At 39.1% G+C, this 22989-nt stretch overlaps 1 protein-coding gene across 5 annotated transcripts in view; it reads left to right on the top strand.

Moving 5' to 3' along the window:
* Nucleotides 1-2154: 2154 nt before the first annotated feature.
* The window catches only part of SRPK2 (SRSF protein kinase 2), a 158953-nt gene continuing 138118 nt past the window's right edge, over nt 2155-22989 (top strand). For 4 of the 5 annotated variants that reach the window (XM_054188152.1, XM_054188156.1, XM_054188157.1 and 1 more), the window contains exons 1-2: nt 2155-2279; nt 2382-2466. In XM_054188152.1, coding sequence (XP_054044127.1) covers nt 2264-2279; nt 2382-2466 — 101 coding nt within the window. In that variant the 5' untranslated portion in view covers nt 2155-2263. Of the gene's footprint in view, nt 2280-2381; nt 2467-20163; nt 21473-22989 lie in introns of those variants that run through there. The other variant, XM_054188153.1, reaches the window with a different exon arrangement.

Raw genomic sequence — 22989 nt, forward strand, 5'->3', positions numbered from 1 at the left:
TCCAATGTTTCACCACCCTCATAGTAAAAAATTTATTCCTTATATTTAGTCTAAATCTACCCTCTTTTGGTTTAAAACCATTACCCCTTATCGTATCACAACAGGCCGTGCTAAAAAGTCTGACTCCATCTTTCTTATAAGCCCCCTTTAAGTACTGCAAGTCCGCAAACATCCTCTGAATGGCTCTTTGAGGGGACAGATGCATGGGGAAGAAAACAAACCCAGGAAATATACAGTTCCCAAATACGCGTCCATTAGAACTGAAAGGAACTGACTGTGAATATACACCCACCAGGTCCTAACATAATTCCTTCTCTGTGCACTACCAGATTGTTCCCTCACCCTGATTATGTTGCTGACATTATGCTTGTGAGGGAAATTCCTTTCCGACTCCAGATTTGGCAAATTTATAATACCGTTGATCGAGCAAAGCTCACTGTACTTACCTAAGACCCAATTGTCCAATCAGTTCTACGTATAAACCTGCTGATGAAGTAAATAGAATTGCACACAGGTAACTGAAAAGATGATTGGGACCCTGATATGGTTTCTGCTCTATAGCCACAGCTACAAGGTAACTTTAAGCTAGCACTGCACAAAGAAAAAAAGCAGTCTCACCATTTTCTCCATCATCAGCTGCTTGCTTGTCTCTACCATTCTCTGTACAGGCACAAGTATTCATGCAGGAGCACAACTTAACCAATGAAGTTAAAATTAGCCTGGAAACAAAGGGTAAATACGTAATCTGCTTTTTAACATTCAACTATTACTAATTTTCATGCACCTAAACTTTCTCAGCAGAAAGCTTTCAAAATTTCAGTACAGCATTCTGTTGCCTGACCTATCACTAAAAGACTAACCACAACAAGGGAGATGTAACAGACCAACATTGCACCTTACCCCAGTAGTAGTTTATACTGGAAATGTTTTTTTCCTGTCTTCTTGTATGATGGAAGATGGGACACAGAAAATGTTTTGATTTAGAAATGCAGCTGCCACGTCTCATAAGAGCTACAGTTTAGGAACTTCATGGTCCTATTGTTTTCTGTTCACCAGGCTCCCTAGTCAGACAAAAAGCTATTATACATGGTGGTACCTCCTCTTTGAGTTGTCTAGCTTTATCTTTCTGTTATCTATCCCACTCCTAAGATGAACTAACACTAAGTAGGAATTCAATTTTCTGTCTAGTTGAAATCTCAATGATCCAATTACTTAAGACCAGTGATTACTGCTAGCTCCCTTCACTCTCATAATACCTTGACTGCGGCTGCTTTTAGATCTTCATCCTTATGGATTCTTTGTCTTGCCATGTACGGAGGTGGTTCTGCCTCAAAATTTAATGACCGTCCCCTGTTATCTTTCTGTTGCTATGCCTTCGAACTCCACTCCCATGTGGAGATAAGCCAGACAAGCCTCACACTCATACTGGAGTTTTTGATACGACCCAAATAATCTATTGAACTAGGCGTAAATTATAGATGACACAAAATTTCAGCCATAACGCTGTCAAAAACTGAGCCGTGCTATGCACAGCACAATTAAGAAGTGTCAGTTTTCAACAGGTCATTACTAGGCCAAATGTGAATAGTGCCTGGTGTCACAGGCAACAAGACATCGTTAGCAGGAAAAAAGCAATTGCCAAGAGTTGTCCATCATGACAATCACCTAACTTAGTGAGAATCAGAATTAAGGAAATCTAATTTCCCTGGATTTGCGTCATGAGGTTAATTGTTTCTGGCATCTCACCCCACACAGGTCCAGGGACAGGCTAAAGCTGATCTCGCCCGGGCTGCTGCCAAGAGCTCTCTCCTCTTTCTCTTGACACAGCTCCCAGCATGACAACAGGGAGGATCCACTTCGCTACTCCGGCCACAACCCGAGATCTGGCAAAACACATTTCCAGTTGGTTTGACGCCCTGACGAAGCCCACCTCGGCGGAAGGGGCAGCGGCTAGTCGGAGGCCGGAGCGGGCCCCTCTGACAGCTGTGTGGCCGGGCGCCGAGGGGCGGGGCCGGGCGCCGAGGGGCCGCGCCCCGCCTCAGGTGCGCTGCCGCCGGGCCCGCGCCGCCACCTGCCGCCGCCCCGCCCACGCCTTTCCGGCCGCAGCCCCGCCGGCAGGGCCGCGCCTGCGCAGTTGGTGACCGGCGGCGGCGCGGGGCGGGCGGCGCGAGGGCTGTGGGTTGCCGCTGGCTGCGGGCCGGTGCCCAGTGAGCGGTGGCGACCGGCGGCAGGGTCGGGGCGAGCCGGCGAGCGGCGCGGGGCGATGAACTCGCGGAAAGGTACCGTGCTGGGCGGCGGGGCGGGAGCGGGGAGGGAGGGAGGGGGGCTGCGCGGCCGCCGCTGCTGCTCACACCGGCTCCCGGTTGTTCTCTCCCCGGCAGTGCTGGCCCTGCAGGCCCGCAGGCGGCGGCCCAAGCAGTCCACGGCGGCCGGCAGAAGGGACAAGCACCCGCCGCCCCACAAAAAGTGAGTACGGGGACCCCCCGCCCCACCGGGACGGAGCCTCCCCCCGCCACGGGACGGCTTCGTTGTGTGCCCTTCCCTCACGCTTCCCTCACGCCGCCCCGTAACGTCTGTCAGGGCAGTCCCGCGGCCCGGCCCCACCGCTTGCTTTCACGGGGGAGCGCTCCCGCCGCCGGCACAGGCGGCAGCTTCCCCGGCAGAGCACACTCCCCCCGCCCGCACCGGGCCGGGCCCTCCCACCAGGGGTGTCGGCACGTCCCCCCGGGGACCGGCCCCGGGCTCAGCCCCCCTCCGAGAAACCCCTGTTCGTCGGGGATGTGCACGGCCCTCCCGTCCCTTCTGAATCGCCCTCCACTTGGCTCTTCTTCACGGTCTCCTTTCTCTCCCTGTGCTTTCTGTTCTGAGTTTTCTTGCTGGCGGCATTGTCCCATCTACAGGCAGCCCTTGTTCTTATCCTGCTGACAGCCTTATGTATCCATTCTCCTCTCTGCCTCCCACTCGGTACCGTCAGATTATTTCCTGTTCCCAGATGTGTCAAACTGCCAGCAATGCCGATACCAGTATTTTTTGTCGTTATTGTTTAAATCTCTGTTGGTCTTGCAGAAACAGACAGAAGTTGTGGTCTGTTTTTTTCCCCCCGTCTTTTGCTAACTCTTCATGTTCTTGTCACTGTCCATCTTTTCTCATTCTTGCAATACCTGTTTTTACTGAACCACATAGGAACATTCTCCCATCTCTGTAGTGTTCCCACTTTAACTACTCTTTCCTAAGATAATGTGGCTTTGGAATCCTCCCTATTTTATTTTTTTTCCTTGTAGGATGACTTCCTTGCTAACTTTTACTGTATTTTGTTCAGTGAGACTTTATTGGTGACTTGTTAAGTCACCGATAGACTCTTGTCTTTATTTCTGTTGCTTGGGGATCCAGTCTACCTGCTTTGTTCTGACAGGGAAACACATGTCCTGATGTCCTCATCACCCTCTCCTCTAAGTCGACCAGTCTTTAGAACTGGGAAGCAGGGTATGGTGGATGGATATGTGATTGGGTAAAGATGTTTCTATGGTAAATGATTCAAGGGGCAAGGTCTTTTTCTTTCTGATTTACATAGAAAGAAATAATAATACATCCCTGACCCTGGATTTTTTTTTTTAGTTATGATGAATGGGCTTTTTTCCTCCTTTTAAGGTGGGTAAAAATAATGTAGGATGAAATGCTGGTGTAGTGGTTGTCAGACTTTGACAGCTAAATTTCGTTCACTTCCTGTTCTGCTACTGCTGTTTCCTCCAGTGTTGTATGAAAGCTGCATTATGCTTTCAGTTGTGTGAATTTGGAGTTATTGCAATGGAAACAAAATTTTATGTGCAAGATACGTGGCCTAATTGGATTAGTTCCGTTGTTTCCAAAAACCTTTTGGAAAGTCAGTTTGTAACATTACATGGATTTATTTTGCCACTTTGAAAACAGAAATAGGTTAAATTTTATTGTAACTCTAGTTCAGAATTGTTTTTATAGCTTCCCGTTGAGTCTTAACCACAGGGTTATTAATAAACCTCTGTTCTACTTAGATGATATGGCGTTTAATACACCTTTTAGTAGGGCTGCCTCAGGATGTCTTGCTGAATGAGTTTGTCAAAAGTTTGCTTTCACAGACACTTAGTAAGTGCAGAATTTGTACTCTTTTCGTGTTTGCTGAAGAATCTGGCTACTGTTAAGTCTGGGTGCACAGTCAGTAGCTGGCCATTTGCCATACTGAGTCGGCATTTCCAGATGCAATGGCCCAATCTGTTCAGTTGCCTCGGGAAACAGTGGTTTTGCTGTGGTAGACAACAGAGCCGTCACTTCTTTTCTGCTACGTATGTTTTCTTTTCTCTTGAAACCACTTTTATGCCATGGAGATCTCCTACTCTGTTTTATGCTTCGTTATGAAAGGGAAACTCCTTTCATGTTTTTAAGTCTCCTTGCATAGGGCTAAATACACCCCCAAAGTAAAGCCAGCGCTGGACACTATTTCAGAAGACAATCTCAACAAAAGTGTCTTTTTTGTCCTGTTTCTAGCTTTGCTTTAAATCCAACTGCTGCAGCGTATACTAGTGTGTTAGAGCCATACAGTATCTGTGATGCACATCAAACGCACAGTAGCTGCAAATGAAAACGTTGATTTGAGGGGTGGAAATTCTATACCCTAAGTTCCCTGTAGTGGACTTGTCCACTATGTGAAAATTGTAACTTGGTTTTGAATAGAGAGCTGTTTGTTTTTTTTTTTTTTAACTGTGGTTCTTAGGAAGACTCTTCTCTGCCAGATCATAGCTTTATAGAGCAACTTCCATTGTTGCTGGTAACAATGTGCTTCAAAGGAACTGCAGGATTCCTCTTCTAGAATTGGCTAGGAGAGTTATATTGCATTGTAGCTTACTTGCAGGCTTTTGTTTGAAGAGTATAAGATGATGACACAAGAAGAAGAAAAAAATTACAGTGCTCTTTAGTGCTGAATAGCTTTTTGTCTGTTATGACCTTAATTGCCATAGAAGGCTGCGAGATCGGTCGTGTAACTGCTCAGTGTTGACCCCTTAAGTCAATGATGAGAACTGGTGGAGGTGAATCCATGCTTTTTATGTAATAGGGTGGAAAAATATAAAATAGAAGTTAAGTGGTTCATGTTCTGAAGAGAAAGCACTTTATGTTGAATCAAGACTATATCTAAAATTGCATGTAATAATAACATCTACTTGGTATGGCCTCACTTTGAATTCAATCATCCAGGCTACTGAAAAAGAATAGTATCTCGCCGTTTTAAGATAACAGCACTTGATTTTGGTTATAATAGGTGAACTTGCATGCAATGTGTAAAAACTGGTTATATATTTTTTGAGTGGGACAAAAGATTAATCAAAATGGTTAATTCAGGTCCTCTGAATTATTTCCTCTTAAAATGGAGAGAGGTCTGTGAAATAGCTTTTTTGACAGATGCCCAAGTCTGTGTTCAGAGATAAAATTGTTTACAGATAGACAAGCCTATTTACTGTCCTTTACTTGGTGCTAACAGAACCCACTTATGTAAAGATGGCCTCAGGTATGTGTACCTTTTGCATTCAGCAGAATGGTAGGCTCTTCTTTATATTCAGACTAGTGTTGGCTTCAACTGGAACAAACTTCTATCTTGGATATTTTTATTTTGCTTTACTTTATTTCTAAGTGAATACCCAGTCAGAGATTTGTCATCTTTAAGATAGTTACTGTAATTTTTTATCCAAAGTTAAAGGATAGAGTTTTGTATGTTTTTTAAAAAAAAAATATCCAGATGATGTCGTGTGGATGTGTGGAGAAAGAATTGTGTTGAAAACTTCAATACAAATGCATAAACCCAGATATCGAGACTGACTTTTCAAAATTCACTTTTCTTGTAGAGTAGGTATTTTGGTTCTGTCTTTAAGCAATACTTTAGAAGAGGTGACAGAGGCCATGTGATACTGCTTTATAGTGGTGAAGGGTATGTATGTTAGATAAAATGGGAAGTGCCAGATTTCTGTAGCCAGATGACTAACTTCTTGGACCCAGAGGTATTGTACAGCTATCAAGGTTTTGGATATAGGATATTACTGTGGAATCTTAAATGTCTGAAAATCACTCACTGCTTTTGGTTGTCAGTGTTTCTCTACCACAGTGTTTTTCAGCCTCTTTCAGTAACTCTTTGAGGAGCATAAAAATACCCATCTTGCACAGTGTTACAGTGACTTTCATTAGCTTAATTTATTTTTTGCTTGTAGTAGTTTTGCAAACCCTCCGCAAGCTTTTTCATTAGCTTTTTGCAAGGGTGAGAGGGTTGAAGTGTGTGTATATGTGAAATGGACCTCATTTTGACCACTAGTGTTCTGAGGCCACAGTATGTGGGATGTAATGTTCATGATGACCAGGCCACTTGTTCTGCAGTGCGTTTTTATTTTTTTAGTGGTTTTATTTACTGTAGTTACAGAGTAGGATGGTAATACATTTTGTGGACAAGGCCTGGACATGGATTTTGAAATACAAACATCTCTCTCTCCCTTTTTTTTTTTCTTTTCCTCAAGATTATGACAGACTGTAGAAGCTATTACCATTTATTTTTTTTAAAAACTTCAATTTGAAGATGTATATGACAGTCTTTACAGAATAAATGAGAATGTCAGTTTGTATAACAAATGTAATTTGGTTTGATAAAGACTGGACTAAATCAAGTTATTTTTAGTTTTGGACAACTTCGTGGAATTCCCATACATTACGATGAAGAAAATTCGTTTATTATTTGGCTTCTTGATGGTGTCCTAAATATGCTTTGTGACCATTTAAGTGATGTAGTGTGTGTGGAAAAAAAAAAAGATTGGAAGGCATGCACACCATCCTTTTTGATGGACATAGATTATTTAGACATAGGGCAACAGTAAAACCTGGAGAGAAGCCTGTTCTCATGGCTATGCTAAATACTCAACTTTTTGATTGCTGCCTTACAGCATGAATCTTCTCAGATAAAGTTTGTGGTCAGTCTCAAGCATTTTCTGGAGCAGTAAGTGTTGCGGATGTAAATGTGTCTAGTTAAGCTAGAAATTCCATTAAAGAAATAGAAATGTGGGACAATGAGAACATTATATCAGAACATTGTATAGGATTAAACTGTGCCCATATCCTCGTTTAGGGGAAAACTGCTGGTCCTGTTGAGGAACAAACACAAGACATTTGTTTTATTAATTTACTCGTAAGAGACAAGGTTTTTATTTAAAATCTGATTTTTGTTTTAAATTCAGTTTGTGTTTTTCAAGATTGCAGTCTTTAAGGATTGTCTTATTTTCACTGAGAAAGCTGGTGGCAAAGGTGAACTGTTTCTATGTTAACTAGTGAACTGTAGGGCAGTAGTGGAAACTGCACGTGCTTCTTGTAAGATACCTGTACTTTGAGTGGATTCACTGATTGCTGATCTATTTGTCTTCCTAATATCTGTAATAAAAGAATAAATCTATAGCTTTACTGAAAACCATTTTCATTTGGTCTCTGTCTGTGATTGCTTAAGACAATGAGCTTTAGATAATAAGCCTTATCTAGCTTCCTTTTCCTGTTTTCTCCTGTGAGAATACTACTAGATTTGCTACTATGCACACATAGAATCATATAGTCGTTTAGGTCAGAAGGGACCTTAAAGCTCATCTAGTTCCAACCCCCCTGCCATGGGGGACCAGGTTACTCAAAGCTCCATCCAGCCTGGTCTTGAACACTTCCAAGGATGGGGAATATATATACGTATATATACACACATTTATACATAATTTACATATACATATTTATACATAATAATGTATATTAAGTATATTATATGAATGTATAATGTAAACTGTATAAAGAAGTTAAAAATTATTTTAGTCCTTGTTTGAAGGAAGCCTGGGTCTAGGTATGGATGAGGAAGACTAGAAAGTTATTGTCCGGGAAATTACAAAAGTGTTTCCGGCTTCCTCAAGTGTTTGTGTTATGCTTAGACAAAATAATAATTTTGTATTGTGACAACTAAGTTGTTTTTCTTAAAAACAGCATCTATTAGGTAGTTGCTCTGCCTGTGCTGAATGGATTCTGGTCACTGATCAAAGGCTACAGGTATACCTCTTGGGCTTCCGATATAAGAATGACCATGAACTCCCACACTCTGAGGTGGTCTTGTATCTGCCCCTCAATTGTAATTTGGTTGGTTTTGTTGTTGGTTGTTTTTGGGTTGTGAGTGGTTTTCGTTGGTTGTTTTTTTTTTTTGTGTGCTTGGGATGATTTGCTGAAGAATGTTAGAGAAGCTAACGTTAACTTTTTCAGAAGTTATTAAAGAGGAGGACTGGGAAAGATTCAGAAGGATAATACCCAAAGTTATGCCGATATCTAATGAAAGCAAATGAGGCGACCTCAGTTCTCTACAGAAGAAACGGACAGGACTGTTAAAAATGAAAACATAACTATATAGCAGTTGCGTTCATAATCGTTCCCTTTTCTTACTGATTACTCCTGTTGTCATTCTGCCCAACTCTTAGCTTTGTAATCTAGCCTGTATTTTAATAATCAATAACTAATTCTGTTCTAATTGCCTATGGGGACTTTGGGAATAGGCCCCATTTTGCTAGGGTGTTTTTAAAAGAAAAAAAATTTTAAAAATCTTTTATTAATACTTGAAGGAATAAAAGATTGTCTGTCTACTTGTCTTTAAAATTCCCAGTATTCATATCTTTAAAATACTGTTGGTCTCAGCCTTCGTATATTTGAAGTGATAATCCTTGCTTCCTGGTTTTCCTATTGACACTTTTTTTTTTTTAAGACCCTTAGCCTAGTTTTCTCATTTTTCACTTTTAATCTGTTAACAGTTATAGCACATTGTAAGAGGGATGGTTCTATTTAAAGTTGGCAGATGTCTGGTAGTAGTCTTCCACTCGTCCCTCCCTTTCTACCCCAGTAATATGTCTTTTAGGATGAGTTCTGCTTTTGGGAACTATTGTATTTGAATGGATCTCTGTCCATTGAATGGACAATGTGCAGAAGGTATGCAGAGAAATGGCTGGAAAGGTAAGCATAATGTAATAAAGCACGTTACAGAGCAGAATTGCAGCAGTCTGTATCTGCTTGAGCCTAAGATTACAAGAACTTTTTCTATGGTTTTTAACAGAAGACATTCTGAACAAGCTTTTTGGCTGAAAAAGGGGTTTTTTGCATTATATGTGTACTGTTTTTAATTTAGCTTACACATTTGGAAATTCTATGATTAAAACAGATCGTATGTCTAAATACCACATATTCTGGTTTTGTCCAGCAAAGTAGCTGGCAAATTTTTTGACTTTTATATCAAGATTTTACATAATGAAGTAATGTTCTGCTACGAAGGCACTTTGAGTGTTACTGCTAAAGAAATCTTACCTTGAACTTGTTGCTTAAAGGCAAACCACAGAATAGACTCTGGTGAAATAATGCTTCTTGACAGTATTAGTGCCTTACTGTTTTTTCCTCAACTGAAGTTAGTCGATTAAAAGTCAATAATTTGCATGTAGGAGACTAAAAGAATCAAGGGCTTCAGTTGCCTAGAGCTATTGTCAATTCTTAGTTTGCAGTTTTCTAAAATGGTAGGGAGAATTCCATAGTTAGAGGTCAATTATATTTTCCTATCCCTGAGGAAAATAGTTGATATCTCTATTGTTCTTGTTGCAGCGATAAAGGTCAGAGCTGTCTAGGTACAATATCTGTACCTTAAATTCTGATATTGAAGTCAATTTTTTACTAATTTTCAAACTGTACTAAAATTATACTGTTCTTGTATTCATGGTTCTAAAGAAAATTCTCTCTTGGGACATCTCTTTTTTCTTTGCATTGATCTGTTTCTTCTAGTCTCCTCTCTCACCCCAGGAATTTCTCTGTTTAATAGTTGTGCTTATCTCCCACTTGCTACCCTCCTGCTGTTGCTCACCTATATGTGACTTTAGTCCTTCTTCATAGCCTGAGACATATATGTTTGTATAAAGTCATTACAGAAGAGGTTCTTGGGTAGTTGCACGGAGCCTGAAGATGGGTATGATGGAAGTGCTGTTTCTGAGGTCGGTTGCCTGAAAGGTTGCTGCAAGGACAGCAAATCCATGATTGAGCTTCATCTTCAAGGGTGAAGGTACAATCAGTAGAGCAGGGTGACTCCTCACTCTTCCAGAGTGTTTAGGAAAGAAGCAACTCCAGATTCCTTCCTGGGACCTTCAGAAGGTTGGGCTTTGGTTGAGCTATGTGGGACTGCAGAAGTGTGTTAAGGCAGCTGGTGTTATTCCTTTCTCCTGCCAGAGCCTGAGTACCCAGTAGTTACTTATCACCTTTGGTGAGGGACAGTTGGGCAGTTTGAGATCATGTAACCTGTAGAACCAAAACAGTAGAACACTGAATCCTAGAAAAAAAAAAAGGCATAAGTTATTAAAATACAAGTAGAAAGAATGCCAGTTAAGTGTAGCTGAGCCTATAGTTAAGTAAGGTACATAACAAGACAACTATTCAAGCCAGATTTTTTTAAGTGGCTATTTTAATGTTTGAAAGCAAATTACAAAATATTTTAAAATAAATTGTGGTTTATATTTGTGCTCACATTATATGGTTTGCATCTTACCATCTCAAAAAAGATGATATAGAACTACAAATTGCCCAAAGAAGGAGGTAGTAAAGGATTGAGGATGCTGGACAGCTTCATTTATGACTCGTGCTTTTCAGATGTGTAAAGGCAGTTAAGGAACATTTTGATGTGCCTGAAAAATCGTTACTGGTATAGAAAGGGAAGAACGAATAACTTGCTTTTTTTCATGAAAAAACAGTGGTATCCAAAGAGTGACTTTAATGCAAAAAAAGAGACTTCTTTTTGTACAGTACAGACGGCAGAATGTGGCTTTGCAATATGTTGTAGAGGCTAAATTATAGATGGGTTTAAGAAGGATAAGACTGGACACTAGCCATCAGTAGTTTTAAAGTATACTACTATCAGTGCAATTTGACTTTCCAAGCCAGGGTTTGCTGAAGCCCTGTCATGTAAGTTTCTCCTAATATAGAGTGATCTACTTGTATACTCATCTTTAAACATATGTTTCTGGCACCTAGAGGTATAATACTGGCCTAGGTATGTATTTGGTCTAAATTAGTGTGGCAGCTCTTAGATTTTTAAGGCCACCTCAGTAGATCACTTGCAACATCTAATGGTATGCGTATGCCTGACAGTATCTGTGAGCCTAGATGCAAACGGGGCTTGGGTGATCTAATGTGTGGCACTCCTGTACCTGGTTCTGGAAGGAGCTCTGAAACTGGAGTTAGCTACTAAATCGGAGTCTATAGTGAATCAGTAGAGGTGTGTGTTTGAGAAGAGCTTTCATAAACCCAAGAACAGTAAGGTAATGATGAAGGGGTGGGGAGGCATGCCAAGGAGTGCAAAACATTGAAGGCATGGGTGTGTCTGAAATGCTACTTTTTCTGTAGACTTTGATGCCATCTGCAGGTCTGAGTTTGATGCCAAAATGAGCCTGGGATTTAAAGTCGTGAATCTAAGAATTTGGGTTATTTCCTCTGTTGCTGTGAACAACTAGCTTTGTTTTAAAGTTTCAGCTCTCGTGCTTATGTAGTAGCTCAATAATTCACTCACCTGTGAAATAAGAGTTTAGATGCCTGAGGAATTTCAAGCGTATTATTTCAGCCTGCCATGTGCAAGTGTCAATCAGAGGATTATAGGCTGTGCTAGGCTTTGGTTTTAAGGGATGGCCAGTAGCTTTACATCTCTTCTGCGGAATAATCAAGGGCAACAGACTGATGGAAGACAAGTGATTCAAAGGGAAGCATTGCTGTCAAGTTTCACTAATACACAGGTATCGGCATGCTGGTTGACTGCAGCCAAGTAACTCTTGAGTTACAAAACAAACCACGTGTGATTTGTTCAGAGTGAGGCTGTTCGGGTGATTAAATGATTTTTTTTCTTTGTAGAATAGCAGTCACAATTCAGCATTTTTATGAAAGAGGGAGCCCTGAGGAGATCAAAGGCTTAAACTTTCTTTCAAGTCCCCTTCCCTGGTGTCACAAGGCACAGTATGATGGATCCCTGTTGCCAGAATCTGTTCCCAGGTGAATGTTTTAATTTTAGCAGTGTCAGGGAAATTTGGAAAAGACTGGGAGCTTGATGATACCATTATGAGTTTTAGCTCAAAAGAATAGGAATCATCTTTACAGATAACAGTATCTGAAAAAAATTTTTACTTTTGTTTGTTTTTTAAGGTAGTCTGTTGCTCGGGGTGACCTGTTTTGTATATTAGTTACACAGTATTCCAGCACATGTTAGTGTCCAAGTCCATGATATTTAATCCAAGTCCTAGATGTTTAATCAAATTCTACTCAAATGCTATTTAGAGCATTGCCTGTATTTTTAAATGTCAGTTGGAGATCTTAATATATTTGTTTGTTTCCCAGAAATGTTTGCTATATAGAAACTCGTAAGTCTTGGGTTATGTCAACAGTGTTGAGAAGATGACACACAGCAATTTTGGTAGTGGCTTCCAGCATTGTGCATTTTATAGAGTCATTCTTTAGACAGGGACGAGCAGTCCTGGGAACTGGCAGCTTTGTGATGGACTTGGTGTTGCTATTGTGGGCAGACGTAATCTGGGCACGCCTGCCAGTCAAGGCTCTTGGAGAAGCTGGGTGTGAAAACATGACATGTGAATCTCAAGTTGACTTAATGGGAGACAGAGCTATAAAGAATTAGGCTGAGGCTACCGCTGTATTTTAGCTCACTGGATACCTGTTAGATAACTACTTTGGTCTTCAGTATGGAAGAGTTACTTCTAAGTATTGCATTCTCACTGCTAATCGAAGTTGTTTAGTACATGCAGCATCTAGAAACTAGGTTAAAACTATTTATTCAATAGACTACCTATTTTTCCCCAGTTGTCTAAAGTAAGTATTGTTGAGAATTGATTAGTTTATCTAAAAATGTTGCACCCAAGCTGGCAAACTTTCTGCATATTCTATAGGAAACGTGGTGCAGAAAATCAAATTTTCTCTTGTTCCTATTAATGAGAAACAGAATAACTGTATTCTCTGATGTTTATTTCTGAAGCCAGAAAAATTAGTTTTGTGTAATGAGAATATTTGTCTTGGGAATAAAGATGTTATTCTTGTAGAGTGATCTTTTTTTGATCTAATTTTGTGTTTCCACAATGACTCTCACTAACTTGTGTCTCACAGAGTGCCATATCTTGTCCTAATTGTAACATTAGGAAAACTTGAGATAAAGTGTAAGTAGACCAGAGTCCTTTCTCTTCCTCTTGCACTTTCTTATGATAGCTACTAGTCTTAACCCTTGCCCTGCACTTTGCCAGGCTGGTGAAAAGAGAGTATTTTTAATAGCTGCAATTAAAAGGAATGTTAACATAAACCACAACTGAATATGTATATTGAAGTGAAAACCCTTACAGATTTATTCTGAGACTTTTGCTGTTTTCATTATAGTTTTTTCCATACATCAGTGCCTGGTGTGCAGAATTCATGTTATAGATCACTGGTGATTAATTGAGAATGTAGTTTGGATAATTGAATTGGGAAAGATCAATGGATTAAGTTTATTTTGGGGATAATATTTCATTGAACCAAATGCTTTGTTTTAATTTTCATTTGTTGTTTGGCGTAAGCACCCTTTTATGGAAAGCTTCGTCTGTCTCAGAAGGATTCATAGGAGAGAACTCGGCAATCTAATCAGATGCAATGGTAAGTCTAGTTTTAAGACACACATTGCTGACCATTATGGCCAAAGCTGACAAAGTTGTAAACTCAGTATGGTTTGAAGCTACCAGGTGAATTTGATAGAGAAATTTTGGTTGGTAATTTGATCCATTATTCTTGCTGGTAAATTAGATGTTTTCTTTCCCTGATAATATGTTGGAAGACTTGATCAGCAGTTGCGCATCTGGCTTGTGGGCTTTGCTGCTTTTCTCTTGTTACTTTTTCAATGTCACAATCCCTAGATGTTGCTGACTTCCCTTGTAAGAAGGCCTTGAGCCTTTCGTTTAATGTTGGTGTTTGCTGTGTTTGGAGAGTTCTCTGTCTTCTGTCAGGTTCTGTGGCCTTGGATTAGTCACCACTACTGCTCAGCATGGTAACATGGCTGAGAGCACAAAGGTAAGTGTGCCAGAGCTGCCAGGGCATTGCAGGAAGACAAAAGAAAATGGATTCTGGAAACAAACACCACATAAAATCAAAGCTCGTTGCTTTGGAGTCAACAGGGATGCAGTTTTGGAGAGTATAAGGATAAGCGTTTGGTACAACCAAAACTGGAACTACCTCATCACCCGCGACTTCAGAGAGCATGACTATGTTGAGATTGTGAATTCATAGTAGTTTACAAAAAGGGAAGGAGGGAAGGTACTTTTTCTCCCACAGAAAACTTTGACCTTGTATGTAATAATTCTTATATGTCATCATTTATAACTATGTAACATTAGTTTTCTGATATTCCTTGTTTTTAGGACAGCTTGCTTAAATACTAACATGGTGTGACTGATCATAGGGAAGCTATCCATTAAGTATCTCCACATGTTGTAACCGAGTTCATTAAGAACACAGGAAACCAAACACTTAGAATGTTTTAATATTTTTATAATAGACTCTAATTCGGGCATATAAATAGGCTTTAATTCTGGCACTGTGTTTATGTACATGTTGTGAAGATCTGAAAATAGTTAAAATTCTAGGCCTTTCTTAATGGCTGTGATATTCTGTCTTTGCAAATGAGGAAAAAGGAACACATATTAGCTTAACTCAGGCTGTGTACACATGTAAAAAAGAATAATTTGCCCTTCTAATTGTGACACATCTGAATCAAAGAATTTGACGTATTTTCTCCTTTCCCACTTTAAAGCATTTAATCAACATCTTAGATAAATATGTGAAGCAGTAAAATTTAAAAATAAAACTATGAGAAAGGTAAAAGGAAGTCCTCTCAGACTGTTTTAAGACTGAAAAGTTAAGTAACAGCAAAAAATTATCTTTTCAGTTTATTTGTGAGATTCATAGATTGCTAAAAATCACTTTATGTGATCTCTTAAAGAAGTGTGGAAGGAAACCTCATTTCATTTTTCTGGAAGACATACATTTAAGCAGGAAAATGTGACAGAGTTTTTAAATCAGAAAGTGGCATTATTTATGTTCACAGCATCTTTTAAATCCCAACAGGTATGTGATTAATTATGACAAAAATAACGGAAATAATGCAAGAGTTAGCAAAAACTTAAAAAAGCAAAGCAGACCAAATGGGACCTCTGGGAGTTGTTGCTGATGGAGAAAATGCAGAGTACTTGCTTGTCCTGTATTCAGAGTGTTTTTAAGACATAGTGATGTTCATATGCAAGTGCCATGGAACTGATCATGTGCCAGCTTCTTCCTAATTACAGTTCACAGACGGAGGTATTAAGTTGAATTGAAACTGCACAAGGTTTAAATTAATATGTTAAACTCTGAACTGTGGTGCACCAAGTGCTGGCATGTTTGATTTAGCAATGATTGCTGAAGATGAATTGATAGCTAATTCTCAGAGTCTGTTTTTCAAAGCCTCTTCTCAGATTTTGTTCCATAGCAATATTTCAGTTTTGATGCCGTGAATTTTACATTGGTAATAAAGGAGCTGTTTTAAAATAACATTGCAGTGATAGGAAAAAGTTTATTGTTTTTCAGTGTTTGTATCCTTAATAACTTTCTCTCCACAGTTGATTCAGTGTCAACTCTGCCAATACTTTGTAGTCGATTGGTATAGGTAATAAATAATGGTTATGTATGTGTATGTAGATAAAATATTGCCTTACATAAGAAACTTAATTTGGGAGTCTGTAAATACCATTTAAACTCAGTACATAAAGTCTCTTAACACTCTACAAAGGTATTAGTCTAATAGGAGGGATGATGGGTGTAATCTCTTAGTGTTTCAGGAGAGGCTGAAAACAACAAAGTAGAAAAATTGGTCCCCTCTCACTTCTTTGCCTAGTAATATCACCTTTCTTCATGGGTTTTCTTCTTGTGGTGTTCTCATCAAAGCACGATAATGTTATAAGCAAGTGAAATAAAAAGGATCAAGGCTGCCTTGTTTCTGTTTTAAGATGATACGGTTTCCTTCAAACTGAATTACCATAGATAATGTGGAATTAAAGCTTAATCAAGAATTAAAAGCATCTTCACCCCATTTCCCAAAAAGGAATTTAATTTCTGCTTTTATCAGCAGCAATGGAAAGCAGCAAAGCCCAGATTTGCTGCCAATAAATGTATACCTAGAATATCAGAATGAAAAGTGAGTGTGTAATGACATTTCCTTATCTAAGCAGATATACGTGAATATGGTGGGATGTATTTGGAGGAAGGAAATAGAAGACAGGGCAGAGGCTGAGTAAGGGGACCATTGCTTTAGCAGAAAAGGAAAAGTCTGATTTACAATGTAGGGTTTCACTGACAGGGAAAAAACTGTGTATGCACTCCAGTTGGTGTGAACGAACACCCAGAATGCTCAAATAAGTCTGTGAAAATTGAAAAATGGCACTTAGTGAGGTGATGAGAGCATGTCTCTGTATGTGAACGTACGTATAAATATAACTGCTTTCTGTTTCCCTTCCTAGTAATGCAAAGTTTATCTTATTTAGAGGATGATAAATTAACTTCATTCTGAACTCACGGTTTTCTTTGTGGAGGCTGGGAGGGAGGGAATCCAGTGGCTATTCTGGCTGTATGCGCTCTCGGTCTGAAGTTCTTCACTGCTTATCTCCCATGATAAACATGATCCTCACCCACCAGCTGCTGAGGTATTGTACTAATGCAGCTTGTTCCTCCTCAGGCTAAAATGGATCCATCTGTACCTGCTCTCCTTCCAAATCTTAGAGTCTCTTCTCACTGCTTTGTTGCATCCAGGTTTCAGATAGATTGCTTGAGTTTGTTATGCTCAAAATTTTGCTACAAGCAAAAGGAATGATTACTGCAGAGTCAAGATTTTGCAGTTAGTCTAGTGAAAGTCTTAACAGTCAAATCAAATAATTATTGGTAGTTGAGTTACAGTGATACTAGCATTGGTTTCAAATTGTGTACAGTCAAAGTGATAAATGCACAAACTGCTCTTTCTCTAGTGCTATGCCCGCCCTTCTAAGGTGGATGGTTTCATTTGGTATGAGGGAGGAATATGGCTAGTCATTAGCCGCCTGAGCCCCCGCTGGGAGGTCTATGAGGTTGATGTTGGGAGCTGCTTCCTCCTCGTTCAGAATCCGCTTTGGTCATTTTTGTGTTTCTGCAAGTTGTCCTTTCTGTGCTGCCTTGTAAATCCATGTTACAATCCATGTCAATCCATCCAGATTTACTATATAATAGTGTATTTCCATATGTTTGAAACTTGTTCCTTGTTCCCCCTATGAGTGGCTTTGCCCAGCTCCCAGGTTGCAGTCCTGCGGCCAGCAACTGAGTGTTGGTGAGGTGTTTGTAGCCTTGGGACTCTGTATCATTTTGTGACTTTTTAGTTCTATACACTTGTTCCATGTCTTCACCCCTTTGTGCTGCTTTTTATTCCAGCATATTAAATAGTTCACTTTACACAGAATAATTATTATTACTATGTTAGTTCCAGATATATGTATAATAATAAGTGCTACACTGCACAACTGTACAAAGCTAAGCAATAGCTAAAACAAAGTATGTAATACTTTGTATGTATGTAAACATACATAAAAAAAAAGGTATGTAAACAAAGTTATTTGATCAGTAGACTGTTGCTGTTCCATGCTAAAACAAATCTCCAGGCAGGCCAAGACAGGTTCAGCAGAGCCCAGTTAAGTCTCTTGTGTTATGAGCTTAAAATAAAGCCTATGGCCCATCACAAACAATGGCAACACCATATTTATGGGCTACATGATCCTGTTTTGTGTGGTCTGTGGTGAGGAGCAACCACTGCTCTTTGTTCAGGTGACTGGGATGCAAATATACTGAATTTGTAAAATTACTGCCATGCTCTGAACCTTGCTGCTACTGCCCGGGTGATTTCAAAGTTTGCAAGAGGGAGCTAGGAGAGTGACAAGGCATAAATATAGTGCTGATCTGGTGATGCATAAGTGAAGTGGCATTCTGGACCTTTTTCCGGGAAAAAGGATGACCTTGGAATTTGAAAGATGGTACTTGGATCAGCACATCTGAAGGAATATTTGCAAGTAGCTTTCCTACTGTAAGCAGAAACTGTGTCAGAGAAAGGGGCTCTTTCTGTACATTTGACAAATTTTAAAGGGTTTAGCTTTGAGTTAAAATTCAAATACAGTCTGCTTTGTTTTTACAGAAAGTCTGTATGGTCTTTAACTGTTCTATTAGTGTTTTAAAATTACTTCCTTGCTGGGAACTGCAGTAGTAGATAGTGGGAAAATCTTGGCCAGTGGGAAGGTTCTTTGTAAAGACCTCTGAAGGTTGAATCTTGTTAAAGTAATATCTTAAAATATTGGCAGTTTGCAGAGTAGCTTTTGGTTTTATTTACATTTAACATGTAGTTATTACTTCATTAGAAAACTGTTATTTCTCCTCTCAAAAGAACCTCTGTACCTGCCATTATGAAAGAAGTTCTAGGGGCTATGTCTAAGTGGACAAAGCTGGTTAGCATTGTCTGTTGAATAGGCATTTTAGCTAAAATAGTTCAAAGGGCTTGAATGCATTTCCAAGGTATGATCTTCCTTCATTATAGAAATACTCTCTGTGTTCTAAAGTAGATCAAAAATGTGTCAGGAAATAATAGAGAGATTTTAGAGAACAATGTTATAAGCAAAAGCCCTTCTGGTCTATATAGCTCTTCAATGTTGAGAAAAAAGAATTATTTTCTCTTTCCTGACTATGACATCAGTAGGATTTTTATATGAAATGTGTAAAAAAAAAAAAAAAAAAAAAAAAAAAAAAAAAAAAAAAAAAAACCACCAAACAAAAGTGCAGTAATAATAACCAATCTCTATATTACATATATGTGTGTGTAAATCTATACATTTGAGATGTGCTGTAATAATATCAATTAGATAAAGGTTAAAGCAGATAATACAGGTAAAGGAAAGTGAATGTAAAGCAGATAATTCAGTGCTGTTACATATTTCAGAGAGCTGCATAAGTTAGAGAAGCTGTATTAAAAACTTTGGTTCTGTGTGCATTTATATCCAACATCACCTGTACCCCATCACCCCAATAGCCTTGGCTGTCTTTTGCGTGTGCTGTGGGTACTGCTCTCTGTTCTCCACAAGTCCCAGATGGGGACTTCTCTCCCCATGCCCACTGAGTCTCAGTGCCTTTTCTCTATCCCATTCTTCAGTGGGCCCTCTTCTATAAACATACCTGTTCCTTGGCTCTTAAGCCTACCTGCTGCTGTACTGAACCTCCCTTGCTGAAATCGATGGCCACCGCTTGAGGTTCTGAGCTTCTCCTGCAGCTACTGCCCATGCTAGCTGAGCAAGGAGTGCAGTGCTTGTGGTGACTGGTGTGGAGCTGGATCCGGGCTGGTTGATCACCAGCAGACCCTCAGCAGCTGTACAAGCCAGATGGACTATATGAGAGCTGGACTACCTTGACTTTCCCTCTGTGAAGTACTGATAGAGTTGTGGTTTTTTCTTCCCAGCTGCCACAAAACTTAGAAACTTAATAGCTCGGAGGTCTCCATCCACTTTTTCAAATGTTAGAACTAGCAAACATGATTTTTTTTTTTAAATAAAGTTAGATAGACACCCTAAAATTACATAAGCTCTGTTTCTTAAGCAGTGAGGTGAAAACAAAGATGGGAGTTATATTTACTTGCTAGAAGAAAAATTGATTTAAAAGCAAATTACTGGTTGAAAATAATTATGTTTGTTCAAATATGATCAGTTTTTTGCATGCATGTTTTATTTCCGAGAATACTAAAATCACTTCTGCTGAACTGTTTGGAAACAATATAGCCAACTGTTCGAAAATTTTAATTTTTCATTAAAACATCATAAAATGTATCATTAAATTGATAATTTTTTTTGTGTATTAGAAATAGGGACATAGAAGCAGAAAGTATTAAAGGGACATATAGTCTTGTCAATCAGCTGTTACTAATACTGCATAATAAGCAGTTGGGTTTGCACCAGATACTGAAGATGTCTGTAATCCCAACAAAGAACAGGGCTGTCTGTAGAACTCTTACGTGTGTACATCGGTTTGGATCAGAATGAGATAGCAATGGAAAGCTGCATAAATACTAAGAACTTCTTGTCCAGTTTGTCTCTTTTCTATTATTACAACTAAGCTGAATTTGCTAGCAGAAATGTTTTGAAAGTTGTTCTGTATTAGGTAAATTAGGACTTGTTCTCCATTTTATTTCCTGTGTTTAGGGTACTTAGATCATCTTGCCATTAAATATATAACAGCAAACTTACAGTAGGCCAAAGGCCAGACAGATGCAAAATATGCTCCTCTTCTCTATTTTGTATTCAAGAAAGTGAAAGAAATAAGCTTTAAAAATAGATTTTTTTAGTAATGGTACTTTTTCCTCTGAAATTATGTGTTTGGAGAATTACTCAATATTGGGTTATTACTTAACGTAAACCAAATCACTTCATGATTTTATGATACTGTTTTATTCTGCCCATAGAAATAACTTTATTTTAAAGAGAATGTACTACCTTAGGCTTGATTCTGTAAGTAGTGCTTGGCCGTTTTGTTTGTTTTGGGTGTAGAGCAGTATTAGATTTTTCTGTATTGGTGAAAAAAATATCTGATGGGTTTTCTCAAACTTGCTGTAGGCGTTGATGTTCTCATGCTGGCTTTTATGATTATTTAATGTTGTTGAAAGAAACCGCTAGGTGGCAATATCAATTAAAAAAATTCTAAGAACTGCAATTAAAGTTGTCATCTAAAATGGGACGCTAAACAGGAGGTTTGATTAAAGTGAAAACATTAAACTTTCTTGTATGTAAAACTGTCCTGATCAAGAGAGGAGGTGTTCTGCAAAAGCACTTGGTGGGGGTGATCGGTGACTGGGGACAGCTAGGTGTATTTGCTTGGACACAGAGGAAACGCTTTCACTTTCATATGTTTGCAATATATATTACACATTTGAGAAAGTGAATTATTATCATACTACTTCTTGATGAAACTTGTTTTAGCCTGACAGTTAGAAAGAATTCATTGGGGTTGTATCAGCGCTACTTGAAAAACAAATTCTCGCTGGTGTGAATGTAAAACATTTTAAACTTGTTAATGTAAAATCAGTATGAATTTACTTATGGCTGTGGAGGAACTTATGAAATATCGAATGTGTCTGTTACAAACAGACACATGTTAACGGATGTGCTGATTATATCTTCTTTTGTGTAGGTGCTACCCAGCACATGCGCTGGGTTTGTATGTGAAGTAGAAGACTGAAGAGACTTGTCATTAAATAGTTTATGACCGCAGTCTGCTTCCTGCACAGCTCAGCACATACAGAAACCATATCCTTATGTCACAGGACTTATCAGAGGTAGCTTGTCCTTTTATTTAGATATGTATATCATTTTTCTTTTTCAGCATGTTTATTGAAGATGATGTTGCTAATATTCCTGCTTAGGAACTGTTTAAGTTTATATCACAGTCCTGTTTGGGTTATTCCATAGGGAATACATACAATGAAATGGCTGGTGTGCAGTAACAGTGGCATTTCTACTGGAGCTCCTGTTTGCCTGCTCCATCCTGCCTGTACCACTCCACATGCATTTCTGAAACATCTATGTAGCATGCTGTTCTCGTTAGATGTAATTGGACTGTGATAGCCTGTCTCTCTTCCTGGGAGCTTTAGTTCTTTGGGGTTTATTCCCAGTGCTTTGTGCTGTCACTAGTGGGTAAGTCGCTAACCCTGCTGTGGTTCTTGGGTATTTTTGAGAAGGCAGCACTTTCTCTGGCTTTAACTTCTGGTCTTATTTTTTCAGGTTTTATAATAATTTTATCAGGCAGTGGCTAGAGGAGATAATTTATCTTGAAGTCATTTATATTTTGCCTTTCTCTGTTCTTTTTATCTGCTGTGTATTAGGGTGTTGCAGTGAATTTGCTTTTCAGTCCTGACATCATGCAGTTTCTCCTAAACTATTTCTGGTGAGGATGATACAGCAGAAGCATTCCCTTGAAGTCCTGTTGTTCAAGTGGAATTGGAAATGCTTAATTTAATAGTCTTTGTGCCTGGTCAACTCTGTCATAGACCAGACTGGACTGCTTGTTAGAGAGGTTGAGTGGTGCTTCTTCAAATCAGTGGTAATGTTCCCGTAAGTTGCTATGTCTAGGCAAATAAGGATCATGCCTGTTTTGCGTTTTTGTTTTTTACAGGTTTGATTTAACTTAACTCCTTCTCTGTGTTTTTTAAAGATAAGTAATTACATCATACGAGGTAGTATTGGCACTGTAACTTGATTCAGTGCACGCACTACCTTTCTAAGTGCAGATAGTTTAATCTTGCCGTGTTACAGTAGACATTTAAACACTACTGGGACAAAAGGAAAACATCTCAAAAACTTTATTCTGTGGTAAGACCTATGTCTGTAGAGTCTACTGCTATTAAGATTTTTATTAAGTTTAATAATTCATGGTTTATCTTCTATACCCTCAGAGGATGTGTAGAAAGTGCTTCACGGGTGTGGGCTGTTTTAGGCATAAGGAGCAATAGATCCACATTAATACTGTATCTGGGATAATTGAGCAGGGAATGTAAACATTAAAATTCATTTAGGAGGGGCATGTGAGGCAAAATGAGTTGGGAAATGCTTTTAAAGGTTTTTAGACTCTGACCCAGAGTTGGTGACTGACTTGCTGTGTTTTTCCTCTTATTGGTATTCATTGTTGCGTGTTCCTGTATGTGAAGCATCCTGCTTATGTTTGAAGTGGTCTATGTTAGTGCAAGGCAGAAACTTGCTTGTGTTATATATTAGGATGTATTTTCTGTCATCGTGGTCATTTTGAATCGTGGTGGTATTTCTTCTTCTATTATAAAGAAACACTTGTAATTCTCTT

This window comes from Rissa tridactyla, chromosome 1, assembly GCF_028500815.1.
Source record: "Rissa tridactyla isolate bRisTri1 chromosome 1, bRisTri1.patW.cur.20221130, whole genome shotgun sequence".
Taxonomy (NCBI): Eukaryota; Metazoa; Chordata; class Aves; order Charadriiformes; family Laridae; genus Rissa; species Rissa tridactyla.